Genomic DNA, 19,939 nt, shown 5'->3' on the forward strand with positions numbered 1-19,939 from the left:
ATTCACTTTCATATATTTGGCTCAGAAGCCTTATTTAAATTAAATTTTAAAAGGTCATTTTCATCAAGAAAATCATTTTCCATACTCTCATTGGTTTACTTGAAAAATATTTTGAGAAGAATACCATGCTCTACTAAGCTTCATTTTAAAATCATTTGAGAGTGCATATTAGAGCTTTCATTGTGTACATCTCTGCTTATCTAAGATGTATTATCTTTGTACGCAAATTTTTATTATTGTTGTATTCTCTACATGTTGGCAGAAGAGGATTGCACTGGCCTGTAATGTGCACCGGATTGGTTCAGACCCGGTTAGGAGAACTAGGAGCACTGTCCTGTAAGGTGTAGTTGTAGGTTATGGCTTAGCCTCGAAATTTGAGTTCGGATTTTACCTCACCCCATAAGAAGAGGTTGTAACGGTGTCGCTCCGCCCAGTAAGTAAGCAAAGGTAGTGGAATCCTCTAAGCTGATTTGGCATGAGGCGGGGACGTAGGCAGGATTGGCTGAATCTTGATAACAAATCTTCTCTCTCTCTCTCTCTCTCTCTCTCTCTCTCTCACACACACACACACACATTTAAATTCCGCACTTTAATTTTCGTATGTGTATGAATGTTTATTTATTGTCATTCTTATTTTTCATACACGCTTTAATTTTTCAATGAGATTTAATGTGGTGAATCGGTGTAGTTTAAATTAGTAAAATAATTTTAAATCTCAATTAAACCTCCATCACTAATAGTTTCATCACTAAAAACTGAAAAGTATCGCAGGAAAATATTTTTCACGTAGAAATTATCCCGGAAAAATATTAGTGACAATTTCTTCCGTATTAGTGACGAATTAAATTCGTCACTAAAAGACTGTTATTAGTGACAATTAAATAACTATCACTAATATTAATTAAAAAAATAATAGAAATTTATTTCACAATATTAGTGACGAATCTTCACATTCGTCACTATTAGCATATGATTAGTGATGGATTTACGAACCATCACTAATAGTTCTTTATTTAAAAAAAAAATTTATTTCATAATATTAGTGACAGATTTGGTTATTCATCACTATTAGCCACTTATTAGTGATGGATTTGGATCCGTCACTAATACTTCTTTTATTTAAAAAAAAATTTAAAAGTTTTATTTCATAATATTAGTGACGAATTTGTTGATTCGTCACTATTATCGTCTTATTAGTGACGAATTTGGGAACCGTCACTAATACTTCTTTAATTTAAAAGAAAAATAAAAAACTTATTTCATAGTATTAGTGATGAATTTGGAGATTCGTCACTATTATCCTCTTATTAGTCATGAATTTGGGAATCATCACTAATACTTCTTTTATTTTAAAAAAATAAAACATTTTATTTCATAGTATTAGTGACGGATTTGATGATTCGTCACTATTAGCCCGTTATTAGTGACGGTTCCTAAATCCGTCACTAATACTTCTTTTATTTTAAAAAAAAAATTATTAAACACTATTAGTGACAAATTTGAAGATTCGTCATTAATAGTCTGATACTGAAAAACCGCACGCGAATTTCCTAATCTCATTCCTTTCCCTCCATCTCTCAATTTATCACTTCATCTCACAATCTCTCCAGTCTCTCCTTCTCAGTCTCTCCATCTATTCTCTCTCTCTCTCTCTCTCTCTCTCTCTCTCTCTCTCTCTCTCTCTCTCTCTCTCTCTCTCTCTCTCTCAATCTCTCCATTTCTCTTCGTTGCTGCCGCCGCCAACGCTCAGATCCATCCCCATTGCCTTCACCGAGGAGATTAGCCGTCGGAGGGCTTTAAGGTATTCTCAATCTCTCCGGTCTCTCTCTCTCTCTCTCTCTCTCTCTCTCTCTCAGTCTCTCCATCTGTCTTCGTTGCCGCTGCTAATGCTCTGGATCCATCCCTATTGCCTTCGCTGAGGAGTTCAACCACCGGAAGCCTTCCAGCCTTCAATGTATGTTTATTTGAAAATATCTGTTTGAAGAATTTGTTATTGTGTTGTCTTAACATCCCGAAGCATGTGTGGCCCGGGGTGGCGAAATAAAATTTATGTTTAAATTTTCAGGAAAAATAGAAATATTTGAGTTGCCACTAACCTTTTAGTGTGGTTAGAACATTTTATTACTACCCAATTAAGAGTAGAATCGGTCTGCGTTACCAAATTCGGGATCGGGAGTTTGGTTACATGAGAGGAAGGTACAAGCACCCCCTGCGCGCCCGTTTTTACAAACGGTACCTAATTAATTATGAAATTATCCCGCCAATTAAATTTAAGAACAATTTAAAATTACTCCCTTTTGTTTTCTTCTTTCTTTTGTTGCAATTTATTAAAAGTTTTGTCTCCGAAATTTCCTTTTCTATCAAAGAAATGAAATTATGCATTTTCGTATATCACTTGCATCGAGAGTTCAATGTCCAAAATTTTGTTTACTCGTGTTTCTTGCTAAGATAAGGAAGATAAAATACCAGTATTCATGAACCAAAAGCAGGTGTTAGTTATGAAAAATTCAAGCTACAAGACGAAAATAAAGGAAGATGAAACAATGTTCGTCACTCGATGAGTTCAAATACTGCGAAGAAGTTCTGAAAGCCTCAGAAAAATATATGTTGGTTCCATGAATCTCATGTCAGTCCGCTAATCAAGTTTTGATCGAATGATAGATGGCCATCTTTGGCCGACCAGTTATCCCTAAAAGGAACCAAATATTGATTTACCAATTGTTAACCAAGTTGAGCCTAAATGTTAAACTAGTCTTTTCTTAAAAGCCAGTTCACCAAAAAGTTAACCTGGGTTGGGTCTCCTAGCGTTTGGCAAGTCATATGAGACAACAATGGGCTATCGAAATGATGGCAGGCCCTTTTTCTGCTACCCAAAATAAATTCAAAGAAGAAATCTCTTGCAAGCCCTTTTGAGCCTGAAAAATTCATTTGTTGATTAACCCGTCAAAGGATCACACCCCACACCGGGGCAGTTTAAAAAAAAATCAGTCCCAAATGGAATTCAAATGAAAATGAAGTTAAGATTCCTTCATAAAAGGAAAAGCAAAAGTTGCGATAAAAGAGAAGGAAGAAGAAAATGAAGAAGAAAGAAAAATAAGGGACATACTACACATGTGATCTTTGACCAAATTACCCTTGATAAACTTGACGATTTTGAGCCTTATTTAACTCTTTTCTTCTTTAACCCAAACCCTAGCCTGCATTACAGTCCAAATGAAAGTCCTGACCAGATTGGTATACATTGTTGTATCAAATGATTTGTCAGACGCAATATTGTGTCTGAACTACGTAATGACCTGATCCTGAAAGGGTACGTAGGCAACTTGTCCAAATGACAAGTTCGGTCAATGTCTTGCAAGTGTCTCAAATCAAACTGGGAGCATAAAACATCATTATGGGATGGGATTTTTGAGCCTCAGTTTCCCTTTTCTTCTGAAAACCTGTATCCCTCGGCCTACGTTTCGTCCCGAGTCTTAAAGACCATCTTGAGATCAAAACATTGGTCGGACTTGGCCGAACTAGGGGCAACCATTAAACAAAAGGTTCTCAATGGTTTCACGGCAGAACAAGGTAGAAGAATAGTCCCCCAATAAAGCTGGGGCAATTGGTTAAAGAAGAAAATCAGTTATTCAGTTCGAAAAGTTAGCACCATCATCATTAGGGCTCTCGAATACTGGTATGAATTTTTTCCATTGAAATAGCAAGCGAACTTAGTAAAACATCTATTTTGTGCATATGACCTTTTAATTTAGCAAGTTGATGTCCTAAATGCATGATCATTCATCATTCATTCCCCCATCCAAAAAAAAAAAAAATCCATTCTTCAAAAGCTCTAAAAGGAGGACGGATGGTCAAAAGGGCTTAATCACTGACACATTCGCCAAAAGAGGATCCTTGTGAAAGACAGGTAAAATTGTCAAGAATAGTTACAGATGCACTCAAATGATCCAAACTCCGTGTTGAGTTCTAGTGACGCTGATTTGGGGTGCCTTCGTGTCAAAGTCAAATTTGAAGCCAATATCAGTAACAAACGATGGTAAATGGGGCAGATTTTGGGTTGAGTTTTGTTTGGACTAATTCCGATTCCGTCATATCAGAGTGCATGATGAAAACATAGCCAATATCAGTGGATGAGGATCGAAACTAGGCAATTTTTGAGTTCATTGGAGCAAATTCAAGAGCTTTCAGGACAGAATCAAAGTCAAAAACAGGGTCATGACCAGTGGCATGTAAACACTAGGGCAGATTTTGAGTGCCTTTTGGAATTTGAAACATGGCCAGAATCAGCAGGCACACCCAAGATCAGAGATTGGGTTGTTGATTACAAGCATGTTGGAAGGAGAAAAGATTCATGCATTACCATGCATTTCATTCATTACCATGCATTTCATCCATTACCATACATTTTATGCATTATAAAGGGCATCTCATTCAATATGCATACATCTTTGCATTCACGCATCATTATGCACACAGAACAACATTTCACTGCATTCTAGCATCTTAGGTAGCAACATGCATACATATAGCAATAGAGCACTATTCAATCACACTTGCCTGGTTGAATAAACTTTTGAATAATTCTTTTGCCTCATTGATTGAGCCATTCTGGTCTAGACATATTTTGAAATTAGGGCAACTGGCCCCAATGCACAGATTAACATACTTTGAAACTGTGGCAGTTGACCCCTTGGTTGTTGAGTCTCAAAGAGGGTAATCTAAAGACAGCCAAAAAAACTCATGTTTTCATTCCCGATTGATAATCCCCAGTGGAGTCGCCAAGCTGTCGCGGCGTCCCGGGAGCGCGTGTGCCCCGGGCGGCGAAATTAAAATTATTATAATATTTTCAGGAAAAATATGGTGTAGGAGTCGCCACTAACCTTTAGTGCGGTTAGAACACATGATCACTACCCCGTTAGGGGTAGAATCGGTTTACATTACCAGAGTTGGGATCGGGAGTTCGATTACGCGAGGGGAAGGTACGAGCACCCCCTACGCGCCCGTTCTTAAGAACGGCACCTAATTAATTTAAAATTATCCCTAAGTTAATCTAATAAATCTTTACATTACTCCTTTTTATGAATTTATAAATACATAGGAAAATAAATAAATATATACATATATTCCCTCAGAGCTTAGGGTACGTGATGCCCAAAGGCTAATACCCCTTGCAATTAAATCATAGGGAAATAAAAAACCAAAAAATATTTAATAACAAAAATGTAATAATACTAAAATAGTTACAAGTTAATACAAGTACTAAAAATAAATCAGTTGAATATACGTATGCTTCAAGTGAGAATAATGATAGTAATAATAATAGAGATAATTAATACAATAATAATATTAATAGTAATAATAGACAATACATTAATGATGATAATAATAATGGTAATAAATAATAGAAGTAACAAAGATAATATACGTATTTTGATAATATGATACTTACCTTATTATTAACACGCAGTTAAGGACATGCACATATATATAAACAATTAATTAAGGAAACAAGTCAGTCTTAGGATTAAAATATGGAAACTAAGTAGCCCTAAGATTAATCTGTAAATATACAATAATATATATGGAAAACAATTAATGAAATTATGGTAACAAAATCAACCCTAACCAACAATGATAATACAATAAATCAGAATATGATATACAATGTTAAATATATAACAGTAATGCAATAATTTTAAATATGCAATAATATACAATATCAATAAACACAAATATATAATAAGGATAAAGCATCAAACAATTAAACATTAATGTGGACATCTTGAATAAATATACAAATAAAAATAAATATATTGTCATACAAACCCCCTAAATACATATACAAATAATAATAAAAAAAAATTTGCATATATAACAATGATGAAATATTAACAATAAAAATGCCCTAAATAAATATACAAACATGAATACCTAAGCAATGCTTTTTACAAATAATAAACAACAATAATATCTAGTGATAATAACAAATGATACACAATAATAACTATATGTTAACAATATGAAATAACAAACCCTAATAAAATAAGAACATATATATGACTACAAAAACAATACAAAATAACAAATCGCAATATTACTTACATAATATAAGCATACATTTGATAAAATCATGATAAGTAAAAAAAACCATAATATTACTTATTTAATAATTATACAATTCAAAATTTTAAAAATTGAAACCAGCCTCAACAAATATAAAGGAAACCTACAAAAATGAGAAAACATTGATTAGTATCTACAGTAATTATTTCAAGAAATCTAAACAAATATCACTGCAATAAAATGAAATTATATACACAATATTTAAAATTTTAACATATATGCAATAAAAGGTATAGCTGTGAATATTAACTACATAGGATGGCAAATAGGATATTAATATAAACACCTATGGAGTCTTAAACCTTAAATATTAAAACAGATCAAAATAATAAAAGAAACACAAAAATATATAAGAAGACTAACAGCTGAATAAATGAATAAAAGGAAAATAAAATAACATAAAAATACGTATGCATGTGTGTGCTGTGTATGTGTGTGTGCTGTGTGGGTGTTCAGGGACTTACAGAGGAGACTTATAGTGGGAAATTGGAACAGGGAGGCGCTGCGGGAGTGGAGGGACTCACAGTGACGACGGCGGCTGCTAGGTTGCCGTGCGTGGCCGGAGGCTGGCGAGACGGGCGTGCACCGGGAGGCAGCAAAAGTGCTGTGTGGGTGCTTGGGTGGTGGAGTGGCTGCTGGCCTGTTGCTGTGAGATCCTGAAGGTGGTCGAGAGTTGCAGAGGGTGATGGGGCTGCTGGTGCACGGACTGGAGGGACTCGGTTGGAGATGGAGATGACGAGTGATCGGAACTGTGGGCTGGAGCAGTTGCCGGCGACGATGAGGTCCAGACGAGGTGGCCGGAGCTGTGCTTTTTGGCGGTGTGTCCGCTAGGCTGGGCTCGGTATGGTGTGGCTGGAGGGGGCTCGGATTGCTGGTGAGATGGGGATGGAGAAGAGAGGATGGAGGCTGGGAAGTTGGAGGCTCGCGAGAGAGATGAAGGAGGAAGAAGAAGCAGCGTTTTTTTTTTTTTTGGCCTGCTGCGCTGCGCCCCCCCGGGCTGGAGTGTGTGCAGCGCCTCCCTTTTATAAACAAAATCCCCAAAACCCTAATCTAATAATAAAATAATAATAATAATAATAATAATAATAATAATAATAAGAGAGATAAAAATACTAATAATAATAATAATAAGTAAAGAAATAATAATAATAATAATAATAAGAAAATAATAAAAAATAGTAATAATAAAGATAAAGATACTAATAATAATAAATAAAATTAAAAATAATATTAATAATAATGAGAATAAATAATAATAATAATAATAATAATAATAATAACAACAAAATAGTAATAATACTAATAATAATAAAGATAAAAATACTAATAATAATAATAAATAAATAATATTAATGATAATAAAAATAATAATAATAATCAAGAAAAATAAAATAAGCAAAATAATAGTAAAGTAATAATAATAAAAATAATACCATAATAATAACATAATATCTAAAATAATAATGTAAATAATAATAAAAAATACTAAAAAAAATGATAACAAAAAAAATAACAAAAATAAATAAATAATAATAAGAATAATAATAATAAATAAAAATACTAATAAAAATAATAATAATAATAATGAAAATAAAAATGAAAATAATAATAATAATATAATAATAATAATATTGGGCCTGGGTAAAAATGGGGTGTCTACAGCTGCCCCTCTTTGTAGGATTCGTTGCTTCAAAGTAAAAGTAGGAGCTCTCCTACGTTATTTGTGGCAACAAACCTGCAAAGATAAAAGACGCTGATTTTGGACCAGGCAAAATGCATCAAAAGAGTGGGACCGCAGAGGGTCAATAAGGTGGGACCGCAAAGGGTCAATAAGGTGGGACCGCGAAGGGTTAGTAAGATGAGATCGTGATGAGTCAATGAGATGGGATCGTGATGGGTCAATAAAAGTGAGACCGTAAAGGGTCAATAAGGTGGGACCGCGAAGGGTCAATAAGATGGGACCACAAAGGGTCAATAAGGTGCGACCGCGATGGGTCAATAAGTGTGGGACCGCGAAGGGCCAATAAAAGTGGACCGCGATGGGTTAATAAAAGTGGACCGCGATGGGTCAATAAGAGTGAGACCGTGAAAGGTCAATACGAATGGGACCGCGATGGATCAATAAGGTGGGACCGTGAAGGGTCAATAAGAGTGGACCGCGATGGGTCAATAAGAGTGGACCGCGATGGGTCAATAAGATGGGACCGCGATGGGTCAATAAGGTGGGACCGTGATAGGTCAATAAGGTGGGACCGCAATGGGTCAATAAGATGGGACCGTGATAGGTCAATAAGGTGGGACCGCAATGGGTCAATAAGAATGGGACCGTGATAGGTCAATAAGGTGGGACCGCAATGGGTCAATAAGATGGGACCGTGATAGGTCAATAAGGTGGGACAACGAAGGCTCAATAAGATGGGACCACGAAGGGTTAATAAGAATGGACCGCGATGGGTCAATAAAAGTGGACCGCGATGGGTCAATAAGAGTGGACCGCGATGGGTCAAATAAAAGTGAATAAAATAATCAGAATAATTTGGATGAAACTGCTCTCATGAATGAGATAATCAAGAAAGCTTTGAGGTGATCCAACACCTCAATTTCGTCGTGAACAACACCAATTTTGGATGTGAGGGTCGATGCCCTAATTTTAAGGTAGATGACTCAATTTGGACCAGGGAAATGGCTACTTTGTATGGGGGATGATGAATCGGGTACGAAGTCTTGAGATTTTTTTTGGAAAGTGTCCTCAAGCATAGGGCTCAGAATTATTCCATTGGGGATTATCAATCGGGAATGAAAACATGAGTTTTTTTGGCTGTCTTTAGATTACCCTCTTTGAGACTCAACAACCAAGGGGTCAACTGCCACAGTTTCAAAGTATGTTAATCTGTGCATTGGGGCCAGTTGCCCTAATTTCAAAATATGTCTAGACCAGAATGGCTCAATCAATGAGGCAAAAGAATTATTCAAAAGTTTATTCAACCAGGCAAGTGTGATTGAATAGTGCTCTATTGCTATATGTATGCATGTTGCTACCTAAGATGCTAGAATGCAGTGAAATGTTGTTCTGTGTGCATAATGATGCGTGAATGCAAAGATGTATGCATATTGAATGAGATGCCCTTTATAATGCATAAAATGTATGGTAATGGATGAAATGCATGGTAATGAATGAAATGCATGGTAATGCATGAATCTTTTCTCCTTCCAACATGCTTGTAATCAACAACCCAATCTCTGATCTTGGGTGTGCCTGCTGATTCTGGCCATGTTTCAAATTCCAAAAGGCACTCAAAATCTGCCCTAGTGTTTACATGCCACTGGTCATGACCCTGTTTTTGACTTTGATTCTGTCCTGAAAGCTCTTGAATTTGCTCCAATGAACTCAAAAATTGCCTAGTTTCGATCCTCATCCACTGATATTGGCTATGTTTTCATCATGCACTCTGATATGACGGAATCGGAATTAGTCCAAACAAAACTCAACCCAAAATCTGCCCCATTTACCATCGTTTGTTACTGATATTGGCTTCAAATTTGACTTTGACACGAAGGCACCCCAAATCAGCGTCACTAGAACTCAACACGGAGTTTGGATCATTTGAGTGCATCTGTAACTATTCTTGACAATTTTACCTGTCTTTCACAAGGATCCTCTTTTGGCGAATGTGTCAGTGATTAAGCCCTTTTGACCATCCGTCCTCCTTTTAGAGCTTTTGAAGAATGGATTTTTTTTTTTTTTGGATGGGGGAATGAATGATGAATGATCATGCATTTAGGACATCAACTTGCTAAATTAAAAGGTCATATGCACAAAATAGATGTTTTACTAAGTTCGCTTGCTATTTCAATGGAAAAAATTCATACCAGTATTCGAGAGCCCTAATGATGATGGTGCTAACTTTTCGAACTGAATAACTGATTTTCTTCTTTAACCAATTGCCCCAGCTTTATTGGGGGACTATTCTTCTACCTTGTTCTGCCGTGAAACCATTGAGAACCTTTTGTTTAATGGTTGCCCCTAGTTCGGCCAAGTCCGACCAATGTTTTGATCTCAAGATGGTCTTTAAGACTCGGGACGAAACGTAGGCCGAGGGATACAGGTTTTCAGAAGAAAAGGGAAACTGAGGCTCAAAAATCCCATCCCATAATGATGTTTTATGCTCCCAGTTTGATTTGAGACACTTGCAAGACATTGACCGAACTTGTCATTTGGACAAGTTGCCTACGTACCCTTTCAGGATCAGGTCATTACGTAGTTCAGACACAATATTGCGTCTGACAAATCATTTGATACAACAATGTATACCAATCTGGTCAGGACTTTCATTTGGACTGTAATGCAGGCTAGGGTTTGGGTTAAAGAAGAAAAGAGTTAAATAAGGCTCAAAATCGTCAAGTTTATCAAGGGTAATTTGGTCAAAGATCACATGTGTAGTATGTCCCTTATTTTTCTTTCTTCTTCATTTTCTTCTTCCTTCTCTTTTATCGCAACTTTTGCTTTTCCTTTTATGAAGGAATCTTAACTTCATTTTCATTTGAATTCCATTTGGGACTGATTTTTTTTTAAACTGCCCCGGTGTGGGGTGTGATCCTTTGACGGGTTAATCAACAAATGAATTTTTCAGGCTCAAAAGGGCTTGCAAGAGATTTCTTCTTTGAATTTATTTTGGGTAGCAGAAAAAGGGCCTGCCATCATTTCGATAGCCCATTGTTGTCTCATATGACTTGCCAAACGCTAGGAGACCCAACCCAGGTTAACTTTTTGGTGAACTGGCTTTTAAGAAAAGACTAGTTTAACATTTAGGCTCAACTTGGTTAACAATTGGTAAATCAATATTTGGTTCCTTTTAGGGATAACTGGTCGGCCAAAGATGGCCATCTATCATTCGATCAAAACTTGATTAGCGGACTGACATGAGATTCATGGAACCAACATATATTTTTCTGAGGCTTTCAGAACTTCTTCGCAGTATTTGAACTCATCGAGTGACGAACATTGTTTCATCTTCCTTTATTTTCGTCTTGTAGCTTGAATTTTTCATAACTAACACCTGCTTTTGGTTCATGAATACTGGTATTTTATCTTCCTTATCTTAGCAAGAAACACGAGTAAACAAAATTTTGGACATTGAACTCTCGATGCAAGTGATATACGAAAATGCATAATTTCATTTCTTTGATAGAAAAGGAAATTTCGGAGACAAAACTTTTAATAAATTGCAACAAAAGAAAGAAGAAAACAAAAGAAAATAAAAGCATCCTTGAGGGGGGCGAACAATCAAAAGCTTGCCACTTGTATTTCTCTGTTTCCATGGTCAAAAAGTAAACCCATTTATTCAGACTATATGAGGAATATCTCTGGTTCAAAACTTGTTGTACTTCTTTGATTGATCTGAACTTCAAAATATTCTTTTAATGTTGCACAACAGGCTCCTCCACATCAATTGCCAATAGACCCAGATCTCTTAAGGTTTGTACTTTATGCTTGAAATGCCAACATTTTTCGATTGAATGACCTATTGCCCCAGAATGATACTCGCATTGAGCATTTGGGTCGTACCACCTTGGGAAAGGGGATTGTAGCAACAATCCTGGTATTGGCGCAACCATTTTAATTTCCACCAATTGCGGGAACAATTCTGCATATGTCATCGGAATAGGTTAAACTTCTTTTCTCTTTCTTTCCATTAGGGAGCTCCCTCCCGTGTCCTGAACATTCAGCTGCCTTGAAATAGGTTTAGGTCTGAAGGAAACTGCTTGGGGTTGCGCACCTGAATGCACTATCTGATGTACTGTGGGCTTGTAGGCAAATTCTTATTTGTCCACCGGGTTTTAACCTCTTGGTAATGATGCCCCTGAATCATCTGTGCTTCCTCGTCTTTCTTCCTCTTACTCGGGTCAGTTTCTGCATCACCACTTTTGGTTCTTCCGACTTTGATGGCCGTTTCAATTCTCTCTCCCGTAGCAACAATATCCATAAAGTCATGTGGGGTTGCCCCTAGGAGATGCCCGAAGTAGGGATCTTTCAATGTATTCACGAATAGGGAGATAGCCTCCCTATCTTCCACTGGAGGGCTCACTTGGATGGACATGTCCCTCCATCTATACGCATATTCTCTGAATGTTTCATTAGGTTTCATTTGCATGCTTTGTAAGGTCATGCGATCAGGTGCCATTTCTATCACGTGGCGGTACTGAGCTATGAAGGAATTTGCCAGATCTTTCCAAGTACGAATTCGAGCTCGATCCTGCTGAATGTACCATCTAATAGCTGCTCCAGTCAAACTATCTTGAAAGCAATGCATCATCAACCTTTCATCATCAGTATGTGCAGCCATTTTTTGGCAATACAGGCGCAGGTGGGTCCGAGGACAGTGGGTCCCATCGAATTTTTCAAAATCCGGCAACTTGAATTTTGGCGGCAGAGTAATCTTTGGTACTAGGCAAAGGTCATTAGGGTCAACGGAGTCAAATGTATTATACCCTTCAATTGCTTTCAAGCGTTCCTCCAATACATCACAACGACGCTCAGACTCAGATCTATTTATCCCCATATCAGGAGTTGCTAAGGGGGAAGCCCCTGCCACTGGAAACCCTTGTGCTGGCACAGTTGGGATAAATGGAGGCATATCTGGCATTGGATCCCCCATGACGCCAGGTAGTGGAGCTGACGTTTGTCCGTGAACTGGGGTAAACCCCAGAGGATGAGTGGGGCCTATGTCCGTCTCCGGATCATTCTGTACTGCTTTTCCCTTGTTCATCAACAATTCCATAATTTTGCTCATTTTTTCAATCAATTCTTCTTGTCCTTGTTCTATGCCCAGGACTCTACCTTCCAATTGTTCACTCATTTCTTTTGCCCTTCTCCTGGTATTGTATTGATGCGTGATAGTCTCAATGTTGCTTGCTCAGACAAATTCTGTGGCTAGGCACTACAAACCAAAACTTTCCCTTTTAGAATCGTGAATGCATGATTATGTAAGGCATGAATGTGTGAGTATCTAATGCATAACCATGAGATGTAACAAATGTCGGTGTATGGATGTAACTAGTGCAATTACACATACAAATAGAGATATGAACATGCATGTGACCTATCGTGCATGATTATGTGTGAAATTACGCATGAATGCATGGATGCAATGAATGTTTGTGCATGGATGTTCCTAGTGCAATTACACATACAAATAGAGATATGACCATGCATGTGACCTATCATGCATGATTATGTGTGAAATTATGCATGAATGCATGGATGCAATGAATTTTTGTACATGGAGGTACCTAGTGCAATTACACATACAAATAGGGATATGACCATGCATATGACCTATCGTGCATGATTATGTGTGAAATTATGCATGAATGCATGGATGCAAAGAATTTTTGTGCATGGATGTAACTAGCGTAATTACACATACCAATAGAGATATGACCGTGCATGTGACCTATCATGCATGATTATGTGTGAAATTATGCATGAATGCATGGATGTAATGTAACCTAACTAACTACTTTGTCAGCATTCTAGGAAAAATCCCACTAATGAGAGATTTTAAGATAATCATTGATGGGCCACAATTTCAATTTAATTCTTCCATCAATCATTCTTTTCCTTGATGACGGTCCATGTACCTCAGATTCTATGAGGGGTCAAATTATGATCTGAGGTTGGGGTTGACCTAGGTTGGTCAACCCACTGGATTTGTTCAATACGGGCTTGTGGACTTTAATGTGCACTTGGGCCTCAAGTATGTTAAAATATGGGCTTCAATATATTTCATGATAGGATCAGACCCTAGTTTTAAAAGGATTTGGGCTTGGATTGTTTAGAAAATATGGGCCCGGATTTTTAGGGTAATAAGGCCGAAGCCCATTTATGGAAATCTGGATTTGACCCATTTTGAAAATCAGGCCTGGACCGAGTTTTTACTTAGGAAAAGGTTGGGCCTATACTTGTTATTTCTCAAAAAATTGGGCCCGAGTTACTTGAAAAGGGTTGGGCCAACCCATATTTTAAAATGCTTGGGCCAAGTGCTTCATTTTTTGAAAGGATGAGTCATGGTCTCATTATTGGGCTTTTCCAGAATACTGGCTAAGTAGTATGTATGGATGTCAAATGTATGATATAATACAAAGTATCTCATAGCTTATATACAATACACTATACATGGAGAAGGATGTGGGTCCTGTCCCAACCCAGGGTAGGTACACCTATTTTATAGGGTTTCTTCATGGCTCTATCCTAATTAAGGGAAAACTATGGACAATTACGTGTGGGTAGGCTTTAATCCCTATTGACAAAAAAGTCCCCAATTTGAAATTTCATCCTCCCCCATAGGGGTCCGGACAAAACTTGCATTGAGCGGGGTGGTTCGCGGGTCCCATCAAGCTTAAGCTACGAAGGGACAAACGCTATTACACCCCTATCTAATCTTAGCAGGTAAAGCTCGGGTATAGAGCGTGAGAGTGTGTGAATTCAAACTTTAACCTAAACCCGCTATCCCCACATTTATTCACATGTTATGAATAATATGGAAACAATATATCTACAATATATATTCAAAAGATAAGGAAACACAATATATGCAATCAATATGTTTATTCAAAAAAATTTGGAAACAAAAAATAAGGAAACAAAATATTTATGATTAGTATACAAAATATCTATAATTATTACACTTATTCAAAATATCTTACAATTAATATGCTTTATTCAGAATATTTGGAAACAAAATATTTACAATCAATGTTCACAAAATTAGGAAACAAAATATTTTTAATTAAGTAAAGTTATTTGTAAATTATGGAAGCAAAATATTTACAATTAATCAAGGTTATTTACGAATTACTCTATTTACAAAATAAGGAGTAATTAAAAGTTTTATTAAATTTGTACTTGGGATAATTTTCAATTAATTAATGGCTCGACTCTCTAGGTTCCCCAGCGGAGTCGCCAAGCTGTCGCGGCGTCCCGGGAGCGCGTGTGCCCCGGGCGGCGAAATTAAAATTATTATAATATTTTCAGGAAAAATATGGTGTAGGAGTCGCCACTAACCTTTAGTGCGGTTAGAACACATGATCACTACCCCGTTAGGGGTAGAATCGGTTTACATTACCAGAGTTGGGATCGGGAGTTCGATTACGCGAGGGGAAGGTACGAGCACCCCCTACGCGCCCGTTCTTAAGAACGGCACCTAATTAATTTAAAATTATCCCTAAGTTAATCTAATAAATCTTTACATTACTCCTTTTTATGAATTTATAAATACATAGGAAAATAAATAAATATATACATATATTCCCTCAGAGCTTAGGGTACGTGATGCCCAAAGGCTAATACCCCTTGCAATTAAATCATAGGGAAATAAAAAACCAAAAAATATTTAATAACAAAAATGTAATAATACTAAAATAGTTACAAGTTAATACAAGTACTAAAAATAAATCAGTTGAATATACGTATGCTTCAAGTGAGAATAATGATAGTAATAATAATAGAGATAATTAATACAATAATAATATTAATAGTAATAATAGACAATACATTAATGATGATAATAATAATGGTAATAAATAATAGAAGTAACAAAGATAATATACGTATTTTGATAATATGATACTTACCTTATTATTAACACGCAGTTAAGGACATGCACATATATATAAACAATTAATTAAGGAAACAAGTCAGTCTTAGGATTAAAATATGGAAACTAAGTAGCCCTAAGATTAATCTGTAAATATACAATAATATATATGGAAAACAATTAATGAAATTATGGTAACAAAATCAACCCTAACCAACAATGATAATACAATAAATCAGAATATGATATACAATGTTAAATATATAACAGTAATGCAATAATTTTAAATATGCAATAATATACAATATCAATAAACACAAATATATAATAAGGATAAAGCATCAAACAATTAAACATTAATGTGGACATCTTGAATAAATATACAAATAAAAATAAATATATTGTCATACAAACCCCCTAAATACATATACAAATAATAATAAAAAAAAATTTGCATATATAACAATGATGAAATATTAACAATAAAAATGCCCTAAATAAATATACAAACATGAATACCTAAGCAATGCTTTTTACAAATAATAAACAACAATAATATCTAGTGATAATAACAAATGATACACAATAATAACTATATGTTAACAATATGAAATAACAAACCCTAATAAAATAAGAACATATATATGACTACAAAAACAATACAAAATAACAAATCGCAATATTACTTACATAATATAAGCATACATTTGATAAAATCATGATAAGTAAAAAAAACCATAATATTACTTATTTAATAATTATACAATTCAAAATTTTAAAAATTGAAACCAGCCTCAACAAATATAAAGGAAACCTACAAAAATGAGAAAACATTGATTAGTATCTACAGTAATTATTTCAAGAAATCTAAACAAATATCACTGCAATAAAATGAAATTATATACACAATATTTAAAATTTTAACATATATGCAATAAAAGGTATAGCTGTGAATATTAACTACATAGGATGGCAAATAGGATATTAATATAAACACCTATGGAGTCTTAAACCTTAAATATTAAAACAGATCAAAATAATAAAAGAAACACAAAAATATATAAGAAGACTAACAGCTGAATAAATGAATAAAAGGAAAATAAAATAACATAAAAATACGTATGCATGTGTGTGCTGTGTATGTGTGTGTGCTGTGTGGGTGTTCAGGGACTTACAGAGGAGACTTATAGTGGGAAATTGGAACAGGGAGGCGCTGCGGGAGTGGAGGGACTCACAGTGACGACGGCGGCTGCTAGGTTGCCGTGCGTGGCCGGAGGCTGGCGAGACGGGCGTGCACCGGGAGGCAGCAAAAGTGCTGTGTGGGTGCTTGGGTGGTGGAGTGGCTGCTGGCCTGTTGCTGTGAGATCCTGAAGGTGGTCGAGAGTTGCAGAGGGTGATGGGGCTGCTGGTGCACGGACTGGAGGGACTCGGTTGGAGATGGAGATGACGAGTGATCGGAACTGTGGGCTGGAGCAGTTGCCGGCGACGATGAGGTCCAGACGAGGTGGCCGGAGCTGTGCTTTTTGGCGGTGTGTCCGCTAGGCTGGGCTCGGTATGGTGTGGCTGGAGGGGGCTCGGATTGCTGGTGAGATGGGGATGGAGAAGAGAGGATGGAGGCTGGGAAGTTGGAGGCTCGCGAGAGAGATGAAGGAGGAAGAAGAAGCAGCGTTTTTTTTTTTTTGGCCTGCTGCGCTGCGCCCCCCCGGGCTGGAGTGTGTGCAGCGCCTCCCTTTTATAAACAAAATCCCCAAAACCCTAATCTAATAATAAAATAATAATAATAATAATAATAATAATAATAATAAGAGAGATAAAAATACTAATAATAATAATAATAAGTAAAGAAATAATAATAATAATAATAATAAGAAAATAATAAAAAATAGTAATAATAAAGATAAAGATACTAATAATAATAAATAAAATTAAAAATAATATTAATAATAATGAGAATAAATAATAATAATAATAATAATAATAATAATAACAACAAAATAGTAATAATACTAATAATAATAAAGATAAAAATACTAATAATAATAATAAATAAATAATATTAATGATAATAAAAATAATAATAATAATCAAGAAAAATAAAAATAAGCAAAATAATAGTAAAGTAATAATAATAAAAATAATACCATAATAATAACATAATATCTAAAATAATAATGTAAATAATAATAAAAAATACTAAAAAAAATGATAACAAAAAAAATAATAATAATAACAAAAATAAATAAATAATAATAAGAATAATAATAATAATAAATAAAAATACTAATAAAAATAATAATAATAATAATGAAAATAAAAATGAAAATAATAATAATAATATAATAATAATAATATTGGGCCTGGGTAAAAATGGGGTGTCTACAGTGTGGTTAGAACATTTTATTACTACCCAATTAAGAGTAGAATCGGTCTGCGTTACCAAATTCGGGATCGGGAGTTTGGTTACATGAGAGGAAGGTACAAGCACCCCCTGCGCGCCCGTTTTTACAAACGGTACCTAATTAATTATGAAATTATCCCGCCAATTAAATTTAAGAACAATTTAAAATTACTCCCTTTTAGTGAATTTTTGAAATACACATGTAAATTAATAAATCACACAAAATATATATATATATATATATATATATATATATATAATATATTCCCTCAGAACTGGGGTACGTGAAGCTAGAAAGCTCATGCCCCCCCCCCCCCCGTTTTTTTTGAAATCATAGGGATAAGAAAATTGAGAAAATATGTTTCGAAAATAGCTCCCAAATTCATTTAAAAAGTTTATAGAATTTCCTAAATATTTTATTTTATTTTCCAAATTTCTGGAAGGTTTTTGGAGCCTTTTCTTTTTTATTTTTCAAAAAAACTTCTAGGATTTGATAATAAAAATAAACATAATGATATCGATATAATAATAAAGATAAAAAATAATAAATATGCTAATACATACATACATATTGATGTGGCCAAAATATATCAATTAATAAAAAGAAGTCAATGCCTAGTCATCACTTCCCAAGTCAAACCTTTTGGCGAGAGCAATCAACTCCAACCCAATAAAGAGGAGGAGAGATCCACACCGACACCTTAAATGGTGGGAGTGATACACGCGGGCACTTTATGACCTGAGAGCGATTCACGCCTCCGCGCCATAAGGACTATCCAACTTAAGGGTCAACTCTAGCCCCTATAAGAAGGGATGTGGGGAAGAGGCCAAGGTAAGTCATTCGATGACCAATTTTTACTGTTGCATTTAGCCACTGTAAAGCATTTCCCTTACTTAGGCATTGGAGCGATCCCCCAGAGTACACCCCAGGTCGTCCAAGCCTTTCTTCCTTTACCTTTTTCAGGTCAACGGAAGTCGAAAGAGCAGTCCTACTATTTTTATCCCACAACAGTTGGCGCCTTCTATGGGAACTTGTTTCTAAGATGTGATCATCTTGCTCTCGACCTCCGAAATTCAAACAATGCCAACCACACGAAGCTCTGGCTCTAGTCCTGTCGCTGGAATGGAGTCACCCTAGTCCATTCACTCCACACCCCTACAACCATCGGGGGTCACCAGAGAAGATTTGCTTGCTTTTCAAAAGAAAATGGAGGATATGTTCAACATGCTCTTATAGCAAAAGATTTAGGAAGAGCATGCCCCCCATCAACCACAGGTGAGTCCCGACACAACCAAGAAACCAGATAAGCCAAAGGAAGGTGAGGATAAAACTTACCTCACCTAGAAGGTAAAAGATGCGAATAGCATAGTAGTCAACCAACAAAGATCAACAGAGCTAGAAGAAAGGATTAAGAAAATAGACCAAATAGAGAAAATGATGAAAGAAGGTAAGACCAACCCCTTCTATGGGGAAGCATCTCTAAGATCTTCAAAGCTGCTAATCACCAAAGAAGTGATGGAGGTTCCACTACTAAGCAAATTCAAGATGCCAACCTTTCAAAGGTACGAGGCTCTGTCCGACCCAATCGACCATTTGGACACCTTCAGGGTGTTGATGCAGTTGCAAGACGCTCCAGACCCCATCATGTGTCGAGCTTTTGTAGCAACCCTTAAAGATAGAGCCAGAGATTGGTTTCGGACCCTGCAACTTGGATCGATTGGTTCCTTCTCCAAGATGGAGCAATTGTTCACCGGCCAGTTCCTCAGTAGTTGGAGAATTGCCAGAACATCAGCCCATCCAATGATCATGGTCCAGGGAGAA

General features: G+C 35.9%; 2 protein-coding genes across 2 annotated transcripts; both read right to left on the minus strand.

Moving 5' to 3' along the window:
* Window positions 1-6,199: 6,199 nt before the first annotated feature.
* On the minus strand, window positions 6,200-12,902 carry LOC131160491 (vegetative cell wall protein gp1-like). The gene is made up of 3 exons (XM_058116286.1): window positions 12,802-12,902; window positions 6,588-7,120; window positions 6,200-6,226 (listed from the first exon to the last, which is right to left on the minus strand). Exons 1-3 carry the CDS (start codon window positions 12,900-12,902, stop codon window positions 6,207-6,209), a joined length of 654 nt encoding a protein of 217 aa, XP_057972269.1. The 3' UTR covers window positions 6,200-6,206.
* A 3,604-nt stretch (window positions 12,903-16,506) lies between these two features.
* On the minus strand, window positions 16,507-18,884 carry LOC131160557 (vegetative cell wall protein gp1-like). Its single transcript, XM_058116408.1, has 3 exons — window positions 18,849-18,884; window positions 16,895-17,426; window positions 16,507-16,533 (listed from the first exon to the last, which is right to left on the minus strand). The coding sequence occupies exons 1-3, from the start codon at window positions 18,882-18,884 to the stop codon at window positions 16,514-16,516; spliced, it is 588 nt and encodes a 195-aa protein (XP_057972391.1). The 3' UTR covers window positions 16,507-16,513.
* Window positions 18,885-19,939: the final 1,055 nt, after the last annotated feature.

Source organism: Malania oleifera, chromosome 1, assembly GCF_029873635.1.
Source record: "Malania oleifera isolate guangnan ecotype guangnan chromosome 1, ASM2987363v1, whole genome shotgun sequence".
NCBI classification, from domain to species: Eukaryota; Viridiplantae; Streptophyta; class Magnoliopsida; order Santalales; family Ximeniaceae; genus Malania; species Malania oleifera.

Coding starts and splice junctions, on each gene's coding strand:
- LOC131160557 (XM_058116408.1), bottom strand. CDS start 18,884: ATGGCGCGGAGGCGTGAATCGCTCTCAGGTCATAAA. Junction 17,427..18,848: donor AATCGCTCTCAGGTCATAAA/GTGCCCGCGTGT, acceptor CACACACTCCAG/CCCGGGGGGGCGCAGCGCAG. Junction 16,534..16,894: donor TCCCACTATAAGTCTCCTCT/GTAAGTCCCTGA, acceptor TCATTTTTGTAG/GTTTCCTTTATATTTGTTGA.
- LOC131160491 (XM_058116286.1), bottom strand. CDS start 12,902: ATGGAATTGTTGATGAACAAGGGAAAAGCAGTACAGAATGATCCGGAG. Junction 7,121..12,801: donor ACCCCAGTTCACGGACAAAC/GTCAGCTCCACT, acceptor CACACACTCCAG/CCCGGGGGGGCGCAGCGCAG. Junction 6,227..6,587: donor TCCCACTATAAGTCTCCTCT/GTAAGTCCCTGA, acceptor TCATTTTTGTAG/GTTTCCTTTATATTTGTTGA.